The 21,370-nt window shown below is 26.2% G+C and overlaps 9 protein-coding genes across 9 annotated transcripts; 6 read left to right on the forward strand and 3 right to left on the reverse strand.

The window, feature by feature from the left end:
* Positions 1 to 144: 144 nt before the first annotated feature.
* Positions 145 to 2,535, forward strand: DICPUDRAFT_84090 (uncharacterized protein; the record flags this gene model as incomplete). Its single annotated transcript, XM_003293496.1, has 1 exon — positions 145 to 2,535. A coding segment is annotated over one exon (2,391 nt), but the record flags the coding sequence as incomplete, so codon positions are not given.
* A 78-nt stretch (positions 2,536 to 2,613) lies between these two features.
* DICPUDRAFT_158416 (uncharacterized protein) lies at positions 2,614 to 4,003 on the reverse strand (the record flags this gene model as incomplete). The annotated part of the gene is made up of 2 exons (XM_003293502.1): positions 2,614 to 3,767; positions 3,847 to 4,003. 2 exons carry the CDS (start codon positions 4,001 to 4,003, stop codon positions 2,614 to 2,616), a joined length of 1,311 nt encoding a protein of 436 aa, XP_003293550.1.
* Positions 4,004 to 5,049: 1,046 nt separating this feature from the next.
* Positions 5,050 to 5,891, forward strand: DICPUDRAFT_90286 (uncharacterized protein; the record flags this gene model as incomplete). The annotated part of the gene is made up of 4 exons (XM_003293497.1): positions 5,050 to 5,121; positions 5,196 to 5,378; positions 5,464 to 5,635; positions 5,716 to 5,891. The coding sequence occupies 4 exons, from the start codon at positions 5,050 to 5,052 to the stop codon at positions 5,889 to 5,891; spliced, it is 603 nt and encodes a 200-aa protein (XP_003293545.1).
* Positions 5,892 to 6,405: 514 nt separating this feature from the next.
* DICPUDRAFT_51018 (uncharacterized protein) lies at positions 6,406 to 7,971 on the forward strand. The gene is made up of 2 exons (XM_003293498.1): positions 6,406 to 6,679; positions 6,812 to 7,971. The coding sequence occupies exons 1-2, from the start codon at positions 6,473 to 6,475 to the stop codon at positions 7,877 to 7,879; spliced, it is 1,275 nt and encodes a 424-aa protein (XP_003293546.1). The 5' UTR covers positions 6,406 to 6,472; the 3' UTR covers positions 7,880 to 7,971.
* A 28-nt stretch (positions 7,972 to 7,999) lies between these two features.
* Positions 8,000 to 9,736, reverse strand: DICPUDRAFT_158419 (uncharacterized protein; the record flags this gene model as incomplete). Its single annotated transcript, XM_003293503.1, has 3 exons — positions 8,000 to 8,196; positions 8,337 to 9,356; positions 9,442 to 9,736. The coding sequence occupies 3 exons, from the start codon at positions 9,734 to 9,736 to the stop codon at positions 8,000 to 8,002; spliced, it is 1,512 nt and encodes a 503-aa protein (XP_003293551.1).
* A 443-nt stretch (positions 9,737 to 10,179) lies between these two features.
* DICPUDRAFT_90289 (uncharacterized protein) lies at positions 10,180 to 10,764 on the forward strand (the record flags this gene model as incomplete). Its single annotated transcript, XM_003293499.1, has 1 exon — positions 10,180 to 10,764. One exon carries the CDS (start codon positions 10,180 to 10,182, stop codon positions 10,762 to 10,764), a length of 585 nt encoding a protein of 194 aa, XP_003293547.1.
* Positions 10,765 to 11,018: 254 nt separating this feature from the next.
* Positions 11,019 to 15,094, reverse strand: DICPUDRAFT_158421 (uncharacterized protein; the record flags this gene model as incomplete). Its single annotated transcript, XM_003293504.1, has 2 exons — positions 11,019 to 13,430; positions 13,502 to 15,094. The coding sequence occupies 2 exons, from the start codon at positions 15,092 to 15,094 to the stop codon at positions 11,019 to 11,021; spliced, it is 4,005 nt and encodes a 1,334-aa protein (XP_003293552.1).
* Positions 15,095 to 15,412: 318 nt separating this feature from the next.
* On the forward strand, positions 15,413 to 16,053 carry DICPUDRAFT_84097 (uncharacterized protein; the record flags this gene model as incomplete). Its single annotated transcript, XM_003293500.1, has 2 exons — positions 15,413 to 15,601; positions 15,862 to 16,053. 2 exons carry the CDS (start codon positions 15,413 to 15,415, stop codon positions 16,051 to 16,053), a joined length of 381 nt encoding a protein of 126 aa, XP_003293548.1.
* A 1,846-nt stretch (positions 16,054 to 17,899) lies between these two features.
* On the forward strand, positions 17,900 to 21,042 carry DICPUDRAFT_4855 (uncharacterized protein; the record flags this gene model as incomplete). Its single annotated transcript, XM_003293501.2, has 5 exons — positions 17,900 to 18,157; positions 18,237 to 18,600; positions 18,679 to 18,759; positions 18,844 to 19,278; positions 19,361 to 21,042. Coding segments are annotated over 5 exons (2,820 nt in total), but the record flags the coding sequence as incomplete, so codon positions are not given.
* Between the last annotated feature and the right edge of the window lie 328 nt (positions 21,043 to 21,370).

Below are 21,370 nucleotides of genomic sequence, written 5' to 3' on the forward strand. Positions count from 1 at the left end.
AACGATGATAAAAGAGAGTTACTTTAAGAAACATCTAAATAAATCAGAGAAGAACAAGCGGCAGGTCGATCCAAATGCAAGTGACCTGACGATATTGTCCCATTTCAAATAGCAACAAAATCGATATCAATATGAAATACAAAGAAAAAAATTGCACAGGTAGTTAAAAAAAGTAAAGAGACATTAAGGGCACAGGAAGAAATTGAGGAGGCGCAAGAACAAGAAGAAGAATATGACCAAGAAGAAGAACACGAACAAGAGGAAGAAGACCAACAAGAGGATGAGGAGGAAGAAGAAGAAGTTATTGTAAAAAGTAAAAAGAAAAAAGAAACTAAATCAAATAAATTAAAATCATTTGTTGACCAACAAGAGCAAGAGAAAAAAAAGAAACCTGAAACAGGTAGAGATAACAAGAGGAAAGCTGCTAAAAAGACCCATGAAAGCTATGACAGTAGTGACGATAACGAAAACATTGTAGATAGAGCATCACTTTCATCGATTAGAACACCATCACCCGCTAAGCTAATGAAAGAGCCAAAACTAATTGAAAGTGAAGATGAAGAAGATAAAATTGTAACACCAGAAAAAGACTTGGGTAATAGAAGACTTTTTAGACTTAAAAAAAAACACCAAGAAGAGGAAGAAGAGGAAGAAAAGGAAATTGAGGAAGAAATTGAGGAAGAAAAAGATAGTGATGAAGAAATTAGCAAACTAGATGAAGATGAGGACTATGTACCAGAAGCTTCACAAAATAATGATAATGAAGATCACCACGAAACCAATGATGAGGATTTTGAAGAGGAGTTTGAAACTTTAGAAACCAAACGAAGATTACAAAAAGAAAGAAAAGAGAAAGAAAAAGAAAATAGAAAAATTGAAAAGCAAAAAAAGAAAGATAAAAGGGTTAGGGATAATGAAAAGAAAAAGGAAAAGAAAAAGACTGAAAAAGAAACTAAAATACCTTTGATGCCAGTTACCGTACCCACAATCAAACCACGTCAATTCACACCAAAGCGTTCAATTCTAGACTTTTTTAAGAAGGTTGAACCTTTAAAAAAACCACAAAAAGTAGAGGAAGAAGAAGAGGAGGTTAATTTAGAAGGTGCCAATGAAGAAGAAGAACAAGAGGAAGAGGCTATTCAAAGTGAGGATGATAATGATGATGTTGAACATCAAGAAGAGGAAGAAGAAAATGAAGAGGAAAATAATAGTAATGAGGAGCTTCAAGAAAATGGGCCAACTATAGAAGAGGAAAAAGAAGATAGCGATGAAGAAAATGAACAAAAGCTTAAACCAAAGAAAAAGCTACATCAACCATATCAATCATCATTAAATCTACAAATTGAAACCGATTTATATAATCAAGATAGTGATAATGATCAAGAAGAGGAAAATAATCAAATTAATGAACAAGATGACGAGGAAATGGATGAATATAAACCATCTCTACATTTACAAATGAGTTCCGGTGAAGATGAACCCAGCGAAAAAGAAGAAGAGGCCGACCAGCAACAAGAAGATAGTGATAGTGAAATAGCTATAAGAAAAGAAAAAGAAAGAAAAAAATCAGATTTAAGAAGGTCAATGATATTTGGTAATGAAGACGATGAAGCAATCGAAGATGATGATGTTGTTGATAGTGACGAAGAAAACCAAAATATTAATCAAAAATCAAATTATGATAATAGTGACGAAGAAGAGGAAGAGGAAAGTGGTGATGAATATGAAAATGAAGTTGATAGCGATGATGAAGAGGATGAAGAAAGAAACCTTGAAGCAATTAGAAACAACACACAAAGACTAAGAGAAATGTACAAAAAAGAAGATGAACAACGTTTAAAACAACTTGAAAACAAACTAATAAAGAAAAGAAAGTTTGGAGATGAAGACGATGAAGTGGAAGAAGAGGATCAAAAGGATAGTTCGGAATCAGAAACAGAAAAACCATATCACAATAGTAATAGTTTCCTAAAGAGTAAAAAAAGAAAAACCAATGTACCATTAAACAACAGCGGCAGCTTATACACTTTGCCAGATGACTATGATGATTTCTCTGACGAAGAGCAGCAAGAGAAACTACATGAAATTAAGGCAGCCAACAAAAAGAATCATAGCAAGCCCATTATTAGCTCTAAAGCAACACAACAGTTACAATCATCAACATTGGATCACTATCTTTCAAATGACGATATTGCAATTTTAAATTTAGTCAAAAGAAAACAAGCATCATCTATTGACGGTATTATAACATCACCAACAAAACAGGTTGGTAAACAGCAAAAAGCAGCCCAACAACCAATTAAAAACAAACCATCACCATCAAAATCAATGTTTCAATCAAGTTTACCAAAATCATTTAATTCATCTAGTTTAGCTTTCGATATCACACAAGAAAAACTTCAATCATTAAAAAAACAAGTTTCTTCAATTTTTGGTAATAATAAAACAAATGCATTTTTCCAACAACAAACTCCAATAGCTAATCAAAATAAAAAGCAACAAAAGAAACAAACAGATAGTGATGATGAAGAATAAAAATAAATTCATTTATATTTTAATTAATTAAATAAAATTTATTAGTTTATTTAAAAATTTTTTTAATACATTATTAATTTACAAAAATTGGTTATTATTATTATTTAAAATTACATTATTATTATTGTTATTAGTTGGTTTTTTTACATTAAACTTTATATGACTAATGTTTGAATGATTACAAGATTTACATAACCACTCAATATTTCCAGATTGAAAATTATTACATGGACACCTTCTGCATTTTGTATCTTCATTTTCATCTTTTTTATTATTTTGGTAAAGGAATGAATTTAAATCACCTAATGTGTTTCTTCTTGCTAGTTTTTTTATTTTACTATTATTTTTATTATTATTAATAGTATTGTTGTTAGTGGTATTATTGTTTTGATTGTTTAGTTGGTGATAGTGATTAATATTTGAGATTAAAGTAGAATCAAATTTAAAATTATAGTGATTTCTATTTGAATAGGGTCTATTGCTAGTATTACAGTTTTTTATATATTGACTTATTAAATGTTTGATTTTATCAACCTCTTTGACTGTTGAAGGGGCAGAAATGGATAGGTTAAAAGTTGAGGGTCTTCTTTGAGCTGTTATTGGTACAGGTGTAGAAACTGTGGTCGGTGTCGACGAATTAGAGGAAGATGATGGTGATGGTGACTGGCTATCTAAAGATATTGAAAATGGTGAGGAGAGAGTCTCGCTTAGATGATGATGAAGATGATGATTTAAACTATGTTTATTGATTAAAATTGGGGGTGTTGAGGTTGCTGATGATATAGGTGCTAAAATTGGGGAGTTAATAGTATCTCTATGATTTACCGATGTAATGTATGGTGATGATGGTGATGAGTTTGATGAAGATGAGGATTTAGTATTACAATTTATATTGGTTAAAAAATCATCATCCTCTAAAATATTTGGATGTACATGAGTTATAGCTCTAATTATATTTATTGATGCTGTTAGCTGTTGTTGGGTTTGTATAATTAGTTTATCAGCTTTTGATTCCGATTCTCTTTGTATCTGAACTTGATCCTCCAATCTGTTTGCTAAATCATTTTCAATCTTTTTTAATATGAATACTTCATTTTTTAAATTTTTTATTGACTTTTGGTCATTTACATAGTTTTCTTGTAAAATGTTTAATGATTCAGTTACTCTTTCTAATTGATTCATTAAAAATGCATTTTGTTTATAAATAAACTCAATTGATTCCATTGAAAATTCTAAATAAAAATTATAAATTAATAAAATTAGTAACAAATTTAAAATATGGTTAATAGTTAGTATATATTTAATACATACTTGAGTCTTTTAAAATAATACCAATCCTTTCGTTGTTTATTGGTAAAAACTCTAAATCTACACCTTCAATATTTGATCTACATATTGAAAATATTTCGCTTTTATTAAAAGTTGATGGAAAGCGAAATATTGGTGTTAAAATAAATATATCTGTCATTTTTATTATTTGTTATTATTTATATATTTGTTTGTTTATTTATTTTTTTATTTAAATTTATTTTTTATTATTATTACAAATTGATGTAAAAATAAATTCACACCAATGAAAGTTTATTTTATATATTATATTATATTATATTTTATATTTAATATTTAATATTCAATATTTAATATTTAATATTTTTTATTATGGGCTATATAATTTATATTTTTTATATTTTGTATATTGCAACTTGTATATTTTTAAATTAAAATACCAATTGATATTATAAATTTTTTAAAAATTTATTTATACACAAGAAAGAAAAAAAAATTAAAAACTATTGTTGATTTAATTTTTTTTTTTTTTTTTTTTTTTATATATTAACACAAAATCACATAACTGTATGGTTGAAGTTTGTAACAAAAGATAAAAAAAAAATGGTGGGCAAATTACAAGCCCAAAAATCTTGTTGAATTTTTTTTTTTTTTTGAAAATTTTTTTTGAATCAAAGTATTTGCAAAAAAATAAATTCAAAATAAATTTATTTGGTTAAAAAAAAACAAATAACTTTAAATTTAAATAAAAATATAAAATTTGGTCATACTATAGTTATCTTATAGTTACCTTTTTTTTTTATTAATTATAAAAAGAAACTTATAATCATAATAATATAACAAATAACTATTTTTAAAAATAGTTTTGTTTTTTGTGTTTTTGAATATTTTTTATTTTTTTATTTTTTTTAAAATCACAATATTGGATTTTGTTTAGGTTATTAATAAAAGCATTATTCTAAATAAATAATATTAATATAATTAAAATAATTAAAATAATTAAAATAAAGTTTAAACTATGTGATTAATGTGAGAATGACGATGATAATCTGTATTTTTTGTTAAATTAAAAAAAAATAAAAAAAAATAAAAAATATTTTTTTTAATTTTTTTAAAATTTTTTTTTTTATAATTTTTAAAAAAACTTAAAAGAAAAAAAAAAATTTTATGAACTCTTCATACTCAAGATTAGATAAACAACCAGAGGAATCTTCTTTTTTAAAAAAAATGATTAAAGGAGTTATTATTTTAGCAGTTATTCTTTTTGTTGCTTTAATGGCTATGCCATCAGATGCATCTGTATGTATCATGAATATTATTAATTTTAGAATTATAATTAATTTTTTTTTTTTTTTTTTTTTTTTTTAAAATAGTCAAAATCACCAAAAATCACCAACAAAGTTTTCTTTGATATTGAAATCGGTGGTGAAAAAGCCGGTAGAATCGTTTTTGGTCTCTACGGTAAGACTGTCCCAAAGACTGTTGAAAACTTCAGAGCTCTTTGCACTGGTGAAAAAGGTAAAAGTGAAATTTCAGGTACTGAACTTTCATACAAAGTATGTATTATTATCGAAAGTTTAATAATAATAATAATTAAATTACTAATTTTTTTTAATATTAATTATTATTTTGTAAATTTAGGGATCAAAATTCCACAGAATTATTCCAAACTTTATGATTCAAGGTGGTGATTTCACCAGAGGTGACGGTACTGGTGGTGAATCAATTTATGGTAAAAAATTCGCTGATGAAAACTTTAAATTAAAACACAGCAAACCAGGTCTTTTATCAATGGCCAACGCTGGTCCAAATAGTATGTATTAAAAAATAACAATGATCATAAATTAAAGTAATATAAACTAATTTTTTATTTATTTATTTATTTATTTATAGCTAATGGTTCACAATTCTTTATTACTACCATTGTTACCAGTTGGTTAGATGGCAAACACGTCGTTTTTGGTGAAGTTATTGAAGGTATGGATCTTGTTAAACTCATTGAAAGTATTGGTTCACAATCAGGTGCCCCATCCAAGACTGTTGTTATCTCCAACTCTGGCGAATTATAAATTACTATAAAAAATTAAATAAAATAATTGGCTCTTATATATTAGAGATATTAGTTGTAATTTAAATAAAAAGAAAATACATATTTGTTTATATAATTTGGTTTGGGATTCATCTTCTATAATTTCGAGGAAACCATCACTGTTTCAAGTATATTTTAAAATATATGCGGAACAGTTTTTAATTTTTCTATTTTTAGATTAATCCTATACATATATATATATATAAAATTGGAAACCAATTTTAATAATAATTTCTGGATGTGGTGCATACCATTTAAATGGAATTATTTAAATGATTAAAATCTATTATAATAATTTTATTTATTTTTTTTATTTAGTTAATTTATTTCATTATAATTTTTTATTTATTATAATGTGTGAAATTTCTATTTTATTTTTTTTATAATTTTAATTTTTTTTAAAAAATATTTTTTTTTTTTAATTTATTTTATTTTTTTAAAATTATTTTCATTTTTATGAAGGTGTTTTTGTATTTTTCATTTTTGTTTTTAATAATTTTAATTTATTTCAATCGTAATAATTATCAACATTATCCACAAGATAAAATTAATATTACAAATATGTCAACATTAAAAAGTTTTATTGAAGTTTCAGCTGATTCACATTTTCCAATTCAAAATCTTCCATATGGCGTTTTCAAACCATCAGAAAATGAATCTTCAAGAATCGGTGTTGCTATCGGTAATTTAGTTTGTGATTTATCAGCTCTTGTTGATTTAAAACTTTTTGAATCATCATCATTAAAAGATACCAAAGTTTTCCATCAAGTATGTAGTTTAAAATTTAAATTAATAAATAAAAATAAAAATATAAATATAAATATAAATATAAATATAAATATAAATATAAATAAAATTAAAATATAAATATTAATATTAAATATTAAATATTATTTTTAGGGTTATTTAAATGATTTTATGTCATTAGGTAAACAAGTTTGGAGTGAAACAAGAAAAGAACTTCAAAAACTTTTATCATCAGAAAATCCAACAATCAGAGATAATCAACAATATAAAGAAAAAATCTTTTATCAAATTGATAAAGTTATTATGCTTTTACCAGCTAGAATTGGTGATTATACAGATTTTTATGCATCAAAAGAACATGCTACAAATGTTGGTATTATGTTTAGAGGCAAAGAAAATGCTTTAATGCCAAATTGGTTACATCTTCCAGTTGGTTATCATGGTAGATCTTCATCTGTCGTTGTTTCAGGTACCAAACTTAGAAGACCATGTGGTCAAACCAAAGGTGATGATGATGCCGCACCAACTTTCAATCAATGTAAACTTTTAGATTTCGAATTAGAAATGGGTGCTTTAGTTGGTGTACCAAATAACTTGGGTGAACCAGTTCCAATTTCTCAAGCAAAAGATCATATTTTCGGTTTAGTCCTCTTAAATGATTGGAGTGCTCGTGATATCCAAAAATGGGAGTACGTTCCATTAGGTCCATTTTTAGCTAAAAACTTTGGTACCACTATTTCACCATGGGTTGTTACAATGGAAGCTCTCCAACCATTTGCCGTTGATGCCCCACATCAAGATCCAACTCCATTACCATACCTCCAAGAATCTGGTAAAAATACTTTTGATATCGAATTAACTGTTGGTATTAAAACTGAAAAGATGTCTGAAGCTCACACTATTTGCAAATCAAACTTAAAATATATGTACTGGACTCTCAGCCAACAACTTGCTCATCACACTATCAGCGGTTGTAATCTTAACCCAGGTGATCTCTTAGGTACTGGTACAATTAGTGGCCCAACTGAAGATAGCTTTGGTTCAATGTTAGAGCTTTCATGGAAAGGTTCCAAAACTATTTCTTTAGGCGAATCTGGTGAAACTAGAAAATTCATTCAAGATAACGATACTGTTGTTATGTCTGGTGTTTGCAAAGGTAAAGATTATCAAATTGGTTTTGGTAATTGCGTAGGTCAAATTATTCCAGCTCACAAATATTAAATTCTCAACGTTTAATTTATAAATAAAAAGTTTAATTTTTTTTTTTTTTCTATTAATAATTTATAATACAAACAAATTAAAAAATATATAAGAAAATATTGTAGTTTAAAATTATTTTATTTAAATTTCATCCACAAACTTTGGTGTTTTACCGGGGTCTAAATCGGTAGAAATTGGCGGTAAACCTTTTAATATATAAAGTGTTGATTCTTTAATACCTTTAATTATTAATAATCTTTCGCCTAATGATTTAATACCAATTTCTTTTAAATGATCCTCTGTGAGTAAATGAAAAACTGTCGTATCGATTTCTTCTTCTATAAATTTATTTACATATTTTGCCATACCCAGATTTGTCAAAAAATATTTTACATCTAATAATAGCGAAAAAATATAAAAATTAATGGTTAATATATTAATAAAGAATTCTTTAAAATTACATTGAAAAAAATCTTACCTCTTCTCTGGTATTCTGTTAAACAACTATTCTTTAAATCTTTCCTTATTTCATTATTAATAGATATTTTATTACTTTTATTAATTTTATTATTAATATTACTATTGCTACTATTATGTTCTTTAAATGATGGAAATTGTGGTAAAACTGTATGATTGTTATTTTCTATATTTTTTGATTTAAATTCAATATTTGCTGATATTTGAGAAATTGATTTTTTTATATGATCAAAGTTTTTATTTATTTTTAAAATATTATTTACACTTGGTTGCGGAGGAGATGATGATAATGTTGGTTGGTTTATATTATTGTTATTATTATTATTATTATTATTACTATTATTAATTATAGGTTCTTGATTTCTATTTTGATAAATATTATCTAACTGATCTAAATTTTCTAAAATTAAAAGTTTTTTAAAACATTGTATACCATTTCCACCACCAAAAATTAAGAGTTTATTTTTTATAATTGTTGCAGAGTGTGCACATCTTGCATCTGGAGTATTATTGATTTTAATTTTCCACCATCTCCAACATTTAGTATCTAAACCATAGAGATCGTTAATGATATGGCCATCGCCACCACCAAAAATAACCATGTGATGATCGACCATTAATGTTGAGTGCCCTGCTCTGGGCAATGGAGTGGCATCACTATCTTTGTCAAAATTTACAGTTAACCATTCATTACTTTCAATATTGAATAGATACAAGTCATTGATTCTTTTTGTACCTGCGTGACCTGCAAACAATACCATATGTTTATTATCGCCTAATGATACCATTGTGTGACCCCATCTTGCTGATGGCGGTTGTATTGCCTCACCACTGCTATTGTTATATATTATTTTCTTCCATTCAAATGTTTCTAAATCTAGACAAAACATATCATTATATAATCTAATACCATCGCCTCCACCAAATATATACAGTTTATTAAATATTAATGTTGATGAATGTTTTGATCTTCCTGATGGGATATCACCTGTTGTATTTACTAAAGTCCATTGTAATTTTACTATATTAAAATTTTAAACAATTAATATATTCATTTATGATGGTTGTGTTATTAATAATATTGCATTAATAGTAATGGTACATACTTGGGTCAAAAATATTTATATCATTTAGAAAACCTGAAAATGAACCACCACCAAATACTATAAGTTTCCTATTATATGAATTTAAAGAATGACCATTCCTTGGCGTTATAAAACTATTGTCAATTACTTTGATTTCTTCCCATTCCCAAGTATTTACATTGAATTTGAAAATATCATTTAACATTTGATTATCATCATTCCATCCCCCAAAAACATATAGATGATCACCAATTGACTCTGATTGATGTGCACATCTTGGACTTGGTTCATTTGAGCTTTGTTCAACTCTCCACATATTTAATAATAAATCTTTTAGTTATTATTATAATCGTGGGGGTTTATTAAAAAATTTTTATTTTTTATTTATTTTTATTTATTTTTTTTTATTATTTATATGGCTATATTTTTGTTTTTTTTTATATTTAGAATTATGTAAAATTATTAAATAATTATTTATAAAAGGTTAAAAGAAAGTTATGTTTTATTTAAGAAAATATAAAAATGTAAAAAATAAAAAAAAATAAAAAAATAAAAAAAATAAAAAAAAAATTAAAATTTTTAAATTTTTTTTTATTATTTTAATAGAATTTAACAATAAATTATTCATTTTTTATTAATTAATTTTAATACCTGTAATATTTTATGAAAATTTAAAAATAGAATCAATAATAAATAAATAAATAAATAATAAATAATTAATAATTAATAAATAATAATAAATATATAAACAATATAAAAATGTCAAATAAAAAAGGATTAGGCAGAAATCAATTAGAATTTAACAAAGATGCAATGACACCAAAATTTCTACAAAATCTAAAAAGAAATACTGAAGTTGATATTAGTGCTAAATTTAAAGAATATGTAGAGAAAGATGATGATAATTTAGCACCAGATCAACCTGATGATTTTGAACAAGAAGCTATTCAAAAGGCTATTGAGGATGAAAAAAAATCAGAAAAACTATTTAATGAAAAGCAGAAAGAAGAGGAAGAAGAAAAGAGAAAACATATCGAAGAAGAAAGAAATAAAAGAATTGAAGAGGACAGAATCGAGGAAGAACAGGCTAGATTAGAAGGAAGAGAACGTAAAATATTATTTCAAAAACCCACAGCTTCGATGGTTACAAAGTCAAAACTTAAAGATACCTCTCAAAATAATTTAAAAAAAACAACAGAATCAGTTAAAAAAACAATTTTAAATAATAATAGTAATAATACCACATCAACCAAATCCAAAATAGATTCAATCAAATCAAATAAAAAGAAAAAACCAGAAAGTATGTTATCATTTAGTATGGATGATGGAGAAGAAGAAAACTAAACAAATATAATTAAATACATAATTTCTTTTTTTTTTTTTCTTTTTTTTTAAAAATATAAACCAATAAACCAAAAACATTATTTCTTTTTTTAAAAATGAAATAAATTTAAATTATTAATTTAAAAGCTATAAAGTGTTTTTTTATATTTTTAATATACCTATTTTTTATTAAATATTTAAACTATGTTTTATTTAATATTAAATTAATAATAAAATAAACTATTTGTTTTTTTATTTATTTGTTTTAAATTATTTTATTTAGCTTCGTACCAAGTTTTAGCATATCTACAATCTACAACCAAATCGATTAATAATGGAGTTGTTAGAGGATTGCTCATTAGGTTCATAACCAAACCTCTAGCTTCGTCAGCATTTTCTTCTGGGCCTTCCAAGATAAGCTCATCGTGTATTTGCATAATTAATTTGTAACCCAATTCTTTGATACGTTTATTATCTTCAATGATAAGCATTGCTTTCATTACTATATCGGCTGCACCACCTTGAAGAGGAGTATTGATGGATGCTCTTTCTGCATGATTTTTCATACCTTTTGCACTGTTATCGATATCTGGTAAATGACGATATCTACCCATTAATGTTCTGGTCCACTTATGTGAATGTGCTGTTGCAATGGTTTTTCTTTGCCATACCAATACTTCAGGACGATCTTCATACCAACGATTAAGAGTTTCTTGTGCTTCTTTTAGTGTTACACCCCAATCAGTTGAAAGACCATGTGCAGTTTTACCATAAGCAATAGAGAAGTTTAATGTTTTGGCTTTTCTTCTTTCACTTGCAAATATATTCTTTAAAAGTGGTTTTGGTGGTTCACCATCACCATCCCATTCCAATAATACCTCACCTTTATCTACTGCCTCTTTAACGTGTGGGTACATACCCATTGCTGTTCTTGAATGGAAATCACCGCCTACTTTAAATGCACTAATCATACTCTTGCAATTGGTGATATGTGCTAATAAACGAAGCTCCAATTGACCATAATCTGCTACAATTAAAGTGTTTCCTGGTTCGCATGTAAATGCTTTACGAATTTTATAACGATCTTTTTCGAGTGCAGGTTGATTTTGAAGATTAGGCTTTCTTGATGATAATCTACCAGTTTCTGTATTAACATTAACTGATGTATGAAGTCTTGAGTTTTTGTCTGCTAACTTTTGAAGTGGAATAATAAATGTATTTAAAAGGGTACCAATAGTTCCAAGCTCCAATAGTGATGCTATAGCCAAGCATGCCTCTTTACCCAATGCCTCACCCTCTTCTTTATTTTCGGATTTATCAACAAAGAATTGATAGGCAGTACCAAACTTTCCATTTTCTGGGCTTTTTCCAGCCAACTCCCTTAATGCAGATGCATCGACTGATGGCCAACCACTTGTAGTTACACTATTGGATGGGAAACCAAGACCATCAAGGATAAATGACATATTTTTCTTTGGTTTGGTTCTACCCTCTTCTATAATTCCTTCTACATTCTCTGTTTCAAAGTCTTTGGATTTTGGCATCTCCTCTTTAGTCTTTTTATTGGTAACGGGCGCAAATAGTAATTGTTGAATTTGAGCATCACTATCTGGATTCATATATTTTGCACCTTCTGAATGCTTTGATGCCCAACTAATAAACCTATTTCTATTTTCTTCCATATCTTTAAAGGCTGTTGATTCCAGATTCTTTAAATAATCGATATCAATCTTCATTCCTCTTTGCTCCATTTCAGTTAATAGATGGCCGAAAGGTCTCCAATTTAAATAATAGAAATCCCACATTGTCGAATTTTGTGTCCATACCATATCTTCTAATTTCATATGTAAATTTTCTCTTAATGACCATGTTAATTCTGAATCCAATGAAGAATATTCTATCCAGTCTAATATTGATCTCCTATCTCTTTGAATACGCTGGAGTGGCGGTATAGTGATTGCTTTACCAGCTTCGCCATTTGCTTTAATTTTCTTTTGACCAAATAAATCTTTAATTGGAGTTTTGGTTTTATTTAACAATTCTCTGCAGAGTGCTTCCAATGAGTAACCACCTGAATTCTGTCTTGCTGCATTCCATAGACGAGCCATATGAAGTGTATCACCGCCAAAACCCTTTACGTTGATATTATGATTATAAAAGATATGTCTATCGAATGCATAGTTGTGCCATACTTTTAATATTGATTCGTCTTCAAAGTACTCTTTAAACTCTTGCAATACAGCTTCGCCATTAATATCATCCATTACATCGACCCATAGACGAGTATTTCCATCAAAGAACTTTACATCAGGACCGCAATAAATACTAAAACAAATCATTCTTCCATGACCTATTGGTGAAACTTTCTTTAAATCGATTGCTATAGTTTCTGTATCGCATGCATGATACTTATTTTTATGTTGCATTAATGTTGCAACGGCTTTTTTGGCTGTTTCAACATCCCTAACCATAGTTACATTCTTTGGTTTTAATTGATTAATTTCTTCATTTGACATTTCTTCAAATTTATAATGTTCATCATCGACATAATCATATTCAATTTTGCTATATTCCCTTGTATTACTTGCCAATTCTTCTTGACCCTCTTCATTTAAAAATTTTAATTTATAATTTCTTAATTGATTTTTAATTGTATTGAATTGATATTTTTCTAAAAAATTTAAAAACTAAAATATAAAATAAATAAATTAGAAATTTTTTTTTTTTCTTTTTTTTATATTTACAATTAAATAATTACCTTTGTTTTATCGATTGGTTTAAACTCTAGACTACTTAATGGAATTTCTAAATCTACATTTTCGTCCAATGTTACCAATTGATATGATACCATTAATTGGTCAATTGAATTTTTGATTGGGTCAATAAATTTTTGGGGTAATGCTTCGATATTATCAATGATTTCATGGAGTGTACCATATTGTTTAATGATTTCTGTGGCTGTTTTTGGACCAATTTTTGGGATACCTGGGATATTATCTACCTTGTCACCTATTAAACTTTGAAGAGTTACAAGTTTATTTGGTTCAATACCATATTTATTGAAGACTTCACTCTCATCCATCATTGTATCGGTTCTAACATTATAAACTGAAACATTTTTTCTAACTAATTGAAGCAAATCTTTATCTTCTGATACAATAGTTACACGGTCACCTCTGTCGCATGCCTGTCTTGCATAACTTGCTAATAAGTCATCACATTCAAATCCATTCATAACTGCAAATTTAATACCTAATGAATCTGTGATTTCTGGTAACTTTTTAAATTGCTCCAATACATCCTGTGGAGTACTTGGTCTTTGTGATTTATATTGAGGGAACATTTCCTTTCTATAGCTACTACCTCCTTTTGGATCGAAGCAAACAACAATATTATCTACAGGATTTAAATTATTGATGACTTTTAATAATGATCTAATAAATCCATATAGAATTGTAACATTTTCTCCTAAATGATATAGTGATTTACCTGTGGCATGAACCTTGTATGCCATTAATGTTCCATCAATTAAAACTGTATGCTTTTGTGCCCCATCTGCCATAGTAGATATTGTTGGTGAAGACGAGTCTGAAGCTTGTGAAATATTGGTTTCTATTTTGTTGTTATTATTTGGCATATTATTTACATTATTTATATTTACATTAATATTACTGTTACTGTTATTACTATCAGTTTGACTACTATTTACATTATTGGTGGCTATTGTATTATCATTACTATTACCATTGGCCATGTTTGATAATGCCATTTCCAATTTCTTTCTTTTAGATTGTCTAATATTTTTTGGTTTATCAACAATAGCTGATGGTATAGACGATATTAATTCTGTGTCATTATGTCTTGATATATCCGTTGTAAAATTTTGTGAGCTATCAAAACCATGGTTATAAAGATTGAAATTTAAATCTACATCCAGTAATGGTTTATCAACCAAGTCAAGCTCCCTTAGCTTTGATCGCTCTTGTTGTTTTTGCTTACTAAAATAAATTTTTTTATTTCCAGCCAATTCCAAATATGGATCTTTTGATTTAATTTTTATTTTAATTTTTTTTGTTTTTTGTTGATTTTCATTATTATTATTGTTACTATTGTTACTAGTATTTAATGACTCTTCATTATTATTATTATTATTGAGCGATGGATTAAGACTGGAACTAGCCTCATCAGTATTATTTAATAAAAGTGTTCCATTATTAATATTGGTTGTAAATAATCTATTGTTATAACTATATTGCGGTCTATTGTATAATATTGATTTATTAATATTTAAACTATTATTATTATATCTATATGGGGTTTTTAAAAGTGATTTATTAAATAATGAAATCATTTTAAACAAATTATTCTATAACACACCTATAATTTTATTAATGTATATAGCAGTATGATGGTATGGTATGTGTATCTGTACCTGTATATATGTATGTATAAGTGTATCTGTGTATGTATATTTTAATTTGTTTTATAGATATTTATAAATGGCAATGGTTAATTTTTTTTATTTTTTTTGTAATTATTTTTTTAAAAAAAAAATTTTAATTTTTTTTTAATTTTTTTTAATTTTTTTTTTTTTTTCGTAATCTTTTCGCTTTTATTTTTTTTCATTTTCATTTATTAGAAATTATATATATATACACTTATAAAATAAATGTCTACAACCAAACATTTATCAAAATTATTCCCAGCTTTAGCCAAAAATAAAAGAGATGGTCAAAACTTTTTAGATATTTGTTTTTCACTCTCAAATAAAGGTGTTGGTACTAAAATCTGTAAAAAGAATTGGTCAGAACCTGAAACCTATTGGACTGTCACTAAAACTAAATTTATTAACTCACCAGTATGTTTTCAAATTTAAATCTCATCTTTCTATCATTTAGCATAATAAACGAAAAATCACCATTTTTGGAATATAGATATTATTAATGATCATCAATCAATCAATCAATCAATCAATCAATAAATGTGTCATAATTAATAGAAACATTAAATAATAAATAATCCTTAATAATAAATTAACTACTACTACCCAAAAATATTATAAAATATGTATATTAATTAATATTATTCCTATATTGAATATAATAAACAATATAATAGTTAACCAACAATGCTATGCATGGTAAAGCTTTTGGTATTTTAACTTGGAACGGTAAAACTGATAATAAAGAACAAGAAATCACCAACTCACTCGATAAAAATTGGTCACTTTACCCATACAGCCCATTAAATATTACAAGAACTGTTGAAACTGAAGAACAACCAGCCGAAGAATCAACTGAACAACAATAAAACTAATAATAATAAATAATAATATACTACACCTCCTCATTTACTTAATTTAAATATTTTTTAAATGCAATATTTAAATCTCAACACAAAACCTTTTAAAATAAATAAATAAATAAATAAAAACCCCACTCACCACATCACAAATACTACTAATATATGAAAAATAAATTCAAAAACTCAACTCACAACAACAAATCACCATCAACACACTGCAATTAATAACAACTGCAACATAAATACTTTTAAACCTTAAACCGAATAAAATTAATATAATATAATATATATTTTTTTTTTTATTTTTTAAAAAAAAAAAAAAATTAAAAATTAAAAGTGATTTATTTATTTTCTTTTCTATTTTTTTTATCCTTCAATCAAAGTCGTATTTTCATCTAAATCCATAGTATCTTTATACACACAAAAAAAAATTTCTAAAAAACTAAAAAAAAAAAGTTTTTTTTTATTTTTTTTTTTTATTTTTTTAAATTTTTTTCTTATGATAATAATCTCATGCAAAAATAATCAATTTTTGTTTTTGCAATAATATTTATTTATTTTTTATTTATTTATTTTTATTCTATTTATTTATTTATTTCATTGTATATTATAGTATAATATAATCTTTTTTTTTTTTTTTTTGTTTTTTATTTTTAATTTATTTTTTTTTAATCTTGCGATAAAATTAATTTTAGTATTAAAACGATTGACGAGTCGTTTTTATAGTATTTAATCAAATTAATATAATTGGTAATTAATAAAAAAAATATCACAAAGATAATATCAAAGTAGAAGTAGTAGTGAAATTCCTTGAAATACTAACCTTGTTGTAATAATAATAATAGTAATATTAAATGTAATGTATTTTAAATAGAAACAGTTTATATATTAGAGGAAAATCAATTGGAATTATTATTTGTACGGTTAGTGTGTTTATTGTGTGGGTGATATGAAACAAATATAATAACAATAATTGATAATAATAAAAATAACACTTCCTTTTCAAATATAAGAATATTATTACAAAAAGTAAAATCAAGTAAAAATAAACTTGGCTTTTAAAAAAAGAGAAATGGCATCAAATATTTGTTCATATTGGCATAATAATAACCTTCTATATTATAATTATTATTAGTGCTATACTTATAAATAAAAAAATCAATATAATTATGATCCCAAATTCAATTGTTCAAACATTTTTCAACTCACCATCCCAAAAATACCACATGCACATACACACTCACACACTCACACTCACACACTCACACACTCACATTCACATACACACATTTTAATACCTCCCACTTTTTTTTTAATCATAAAACAAGTAATTACAAACTCGATACTCTATTATATTAATCGAGTTTGTTTTTTTGATATGTAAGATTTTGTGTGCTTGTGTGCTTGTGTTTTTAATATAATCTATTGTATAATATTATAAATTAACACATACACACACATTTAACAATAATATCCCTAATCTTGAGGATTCACCCAAAAAAAAAAACACTATTACCACCACCCACCCAATAAACTTTTTTTTTTTTTGTTTTTTTTGTTTTAATTAAATTTTTATTTTTTTTTATCACTCATTAAAAATACATCAACTCTGAGTTAATTATTTTTATTAATTATTATTTTTTTATTTATTTATTAAACCAACAATATATAAAATATAAAATATAAAATATAAAATATAAAATATTTAAATATAATCCTAATTTTTTTTTTTTTCAATTTTTATAAATAAAATAAAATAAAATAAAATAAAATAAAATAAATAAAATAAAATATATAATAATATAGACATAAATAATTTAAAATGTCAAATAAAAATAATAGTAACAATAAAAACAATCAACCCCGACCAGCATTAACAGGAACAAAATCTAATTTTACTTTAGTTCATAATATTTCAAATGTATCAGATGAAAGAGTTAAAGATTATTTAAGAACAGAAGTATTGGTAAAAGAATGGATCGAAGAAACTTTAAAACTCAAGATTAGAGAGGCCTTATTAGATGCTTTAAAAAATGGTATTGTTTTATGTTATTTAGCAAATATTATCCAACCAAATATTGTTCCAGTAATTACAGAGAAATCGAAATTAGTAAGATCAAATATTCACAATATATATCATATGTTATAACGAGTCATAAATATTAACAATTTTTAATTTTATATCACAGGGTTTAGAATTTAAAAATAATATAGATTTCTTTTTACTAGCATTAAAAGATTTAGGATTTCCAAAACAAAAACTATTCAATTTAAATGATTTATATGAAGGCGAAAATTTTGTTAGAGTAGTAGAATGTTTATCATCATTAGCTCAATTTGCATGTATTCATAAAGGTTTTCAAATACCACTCAAGCCATTAAATCAAAATATTCCAATTAAAATGCCACAAGGTGAGCAACTCAATCGTTTAAAATTACAATTATCACAAATTAAAAACTATACCGAAAAATCATCAACTGGACAACCAAGACCCGTTGGAAGTGCTGTTGCAAAAGCAAGAATGGCTTTATTGGCTGGTAATCAGATCGATGGTAAATATTATATTAGTTAAATTAATAATTTTTTTTTTTTTAAAAAATATTAATTATTTTTCTTTTTATCATTATTAGTTGCAAAATGCGAAAGAGGTTTTATTAGATTCCAAGCATTATTTAGAGGTTTTAAAACTAGACAAATGGTTAAAAAAATTAGTAAATATTATAACTATAGAGATATTTCAAGTTGTTTATGTATAACCATCATCAAATATTAATATTTTTTATTTTTTATTTTAGGACGTGATGTTGCATATAGAGAAAAAGTTGCATCAGAGATTTTAAAGACTGAAGAAGATTATGTAAAAAATTTAAATTTATGTATCAAATATTATATGGAACCATTACTTTCAAAAGAGTTAATTACAAAAGAACAACAAAAATTAATATTTTCAGATATTTCAATTATTTATAATTTTGGTAATAAATTTTTAGAACAATTAAAGGGACGTTGCCAACCTGGTAAATGGTATGTTTATCAGAAACTCAGTGATATGTTTATTTCAATTTCAGCATTTTTTAAAGTTTATACCAGTTATGTACAAAACTATGATACTGCATTAGAGACATTGACCGAATTGAAAAAGAACACAAAATTTATGTTGGCATATACTGAATTAAAAGAAAAACCAGAAATTAATAATTTTGATGTTACAGCATTTCTTATTATGCCAGGTAATTATTAAACTATTTATTTAGATGTGGAAAACAAGAAAAAAAAAAAAAACAGTAATTAACAATTATTTTTATTAAATAGTACAAAGAGTACCCAGATATTACCTTTTACTTACAGATCTCTTTAAGCATACTTGGCCAGAGCATCCAGATTACGAAAATTTAAAAAATGCTCTTGATAAACTTAAAGATGTAGCCTCCTTCTTGAACGAGCGTAAAAGAGAAAGTGAAAATTTCCAAAAATTCACAGAAATTCAGTCTATTCTCGTCGGTAAGGTTCCACAACTCTTTACACCAAGTCGTCGTTATATAAATAATATTTCTTTCTTCAATAATAAGAAATTGGAAACAATTGTGTATATTTTCAATGATGTAGTCATTTATGGTAAACCAATGAAAGGTATTTTCTCCTCTTCATCCGACCCAAATAGCCGTAAAGTTAAATATATAGATATGATTGATTTAGCTACCTCTCAAGTTATTGAAGATCCAAACCATCCAAACCAATTCGAATTAAAATCAAGTTTAGGTAAAGAACTCTTAATAATATCCAAAGATAAAAACACATTAGCTAGTGAAATTCAAAAATTAATTAATCAAATTCACGAAAAACAAAAACTAATCGAACAAAAGATCATCGAAAACAGCCACTTAAACAAAGATGACGAAGGTCTAACTGTTGAGCAGCAATTATCTGAAAGAAAGAAAATTATGAAAAGAGTTGGATCTGAAACTGCCTCTACCACCGGTACTGGCTCATCCTCCTCAATACCAACAAACACCACCACTACCACTACCGCCACACCAAATACTCCATCATCACCAACTCATATACCAAACATTAATAATGCTAATATTACACCACCAAATCAAACCCCAAGAAGTAAAGAAATCACACCACCAACCTCACCCTCCTCATCATCTGAACCTTCGATTCCAGTTAGTTCTTTTATTAGCTCATTATTTAATAAAAAAAAACCACAAAACTCCCCAGTATCACCAGAAATTAATAGTGATAATACTCCACAGCCAGATGAAGCTGAATTAAATAACAAAGCAAGTCCAAAGCAGTCACGTAAGAAAAGAGATACCTTTTCACCTTCTTCGCTACCATCAGAAGGCAGCGATACCAATTTAAGTAGCAACTCTGCTGAAAAAGGTAATAGACCAAGATCTAAATCAACCTCGCGTCTTTCTAAAATTACAGGTGCTTTAACTTTAAGAAAAAGAAGAGAAAAGTCGACTCAAATCGATCAATCTTCAATTCCATTAAGTGATGATGATGATGATGATAATTCCACCATATCTAGCGCAAACAATACACCAACCAAACCACCATCATCCTCATCACCAAGCACTGCCAATGAATCAGATTTGTCATTATCGCCATTGAGTGTCTCAACTCCAAACCTAACCCAGCAACAATCACAACAACCCCCAAGCTCATCACCATCACTAAGCTCATCTATGACAAACCCAACAAGCAATCGTTTGTCGACATCAAGTAGTGTTTCAACGAATAGCGAAGCTGAATCCTCAACTACAACAAACGATCATAGTACTCCAACACCCTCCAACGCCAATACCTTAACTTATGAAAAAATTCTAGAACAAAAATCAAAGGGCGAGTTAGATATTTTAAAATTAGAGACCTATCTTTCAGATGAGGAGTTTAAAGACCTTTTCCGTATAGATCGTATTGAATTTTATAAACAACCAAAATGGAAACAAAACCAAAAGAAAAATCAATTAAAACTTTTATAAAAAAAAAAACATTTTAATTAATTCATTAAAATTTGTAGAATAATATTTAAATAATAATAAATAATATTTTATAACAATAATAATATTTATAATTATATCGCGCAATAATAAAAATAAAAAATAAAAAAGTAATTAAAAAAAAAAAAAATACACTTTTAGAAATTTCTGTTAAATATAAACTTTTTATTTATAATACAGAGCCATAGGTAATTAACTATACAGCTTTTTATTAAATTTATAATTTTTAAAAACCATATTTGAATATTCAGACCCTATTAGCGAAAGAGCAGTGCACACACCCTTTATTATCCAAAATCAATAGAACAGC

The sequence above is a fragment of the Dictyostelium purpureum genome (genome assembly GCF_000190715.1).
Source record: "Dictyostelium purpureum unplaced genomic scaffold DICPUscaffold_438, whole genome shotgun sequence".
Classification (NCBI taxonomy): Eukaryota; Evosea; class Eumycetozoa; order Dictyosteliales; family Dictyosteliaceae; genus Dictyostelium; species Dictyostelium purpureum.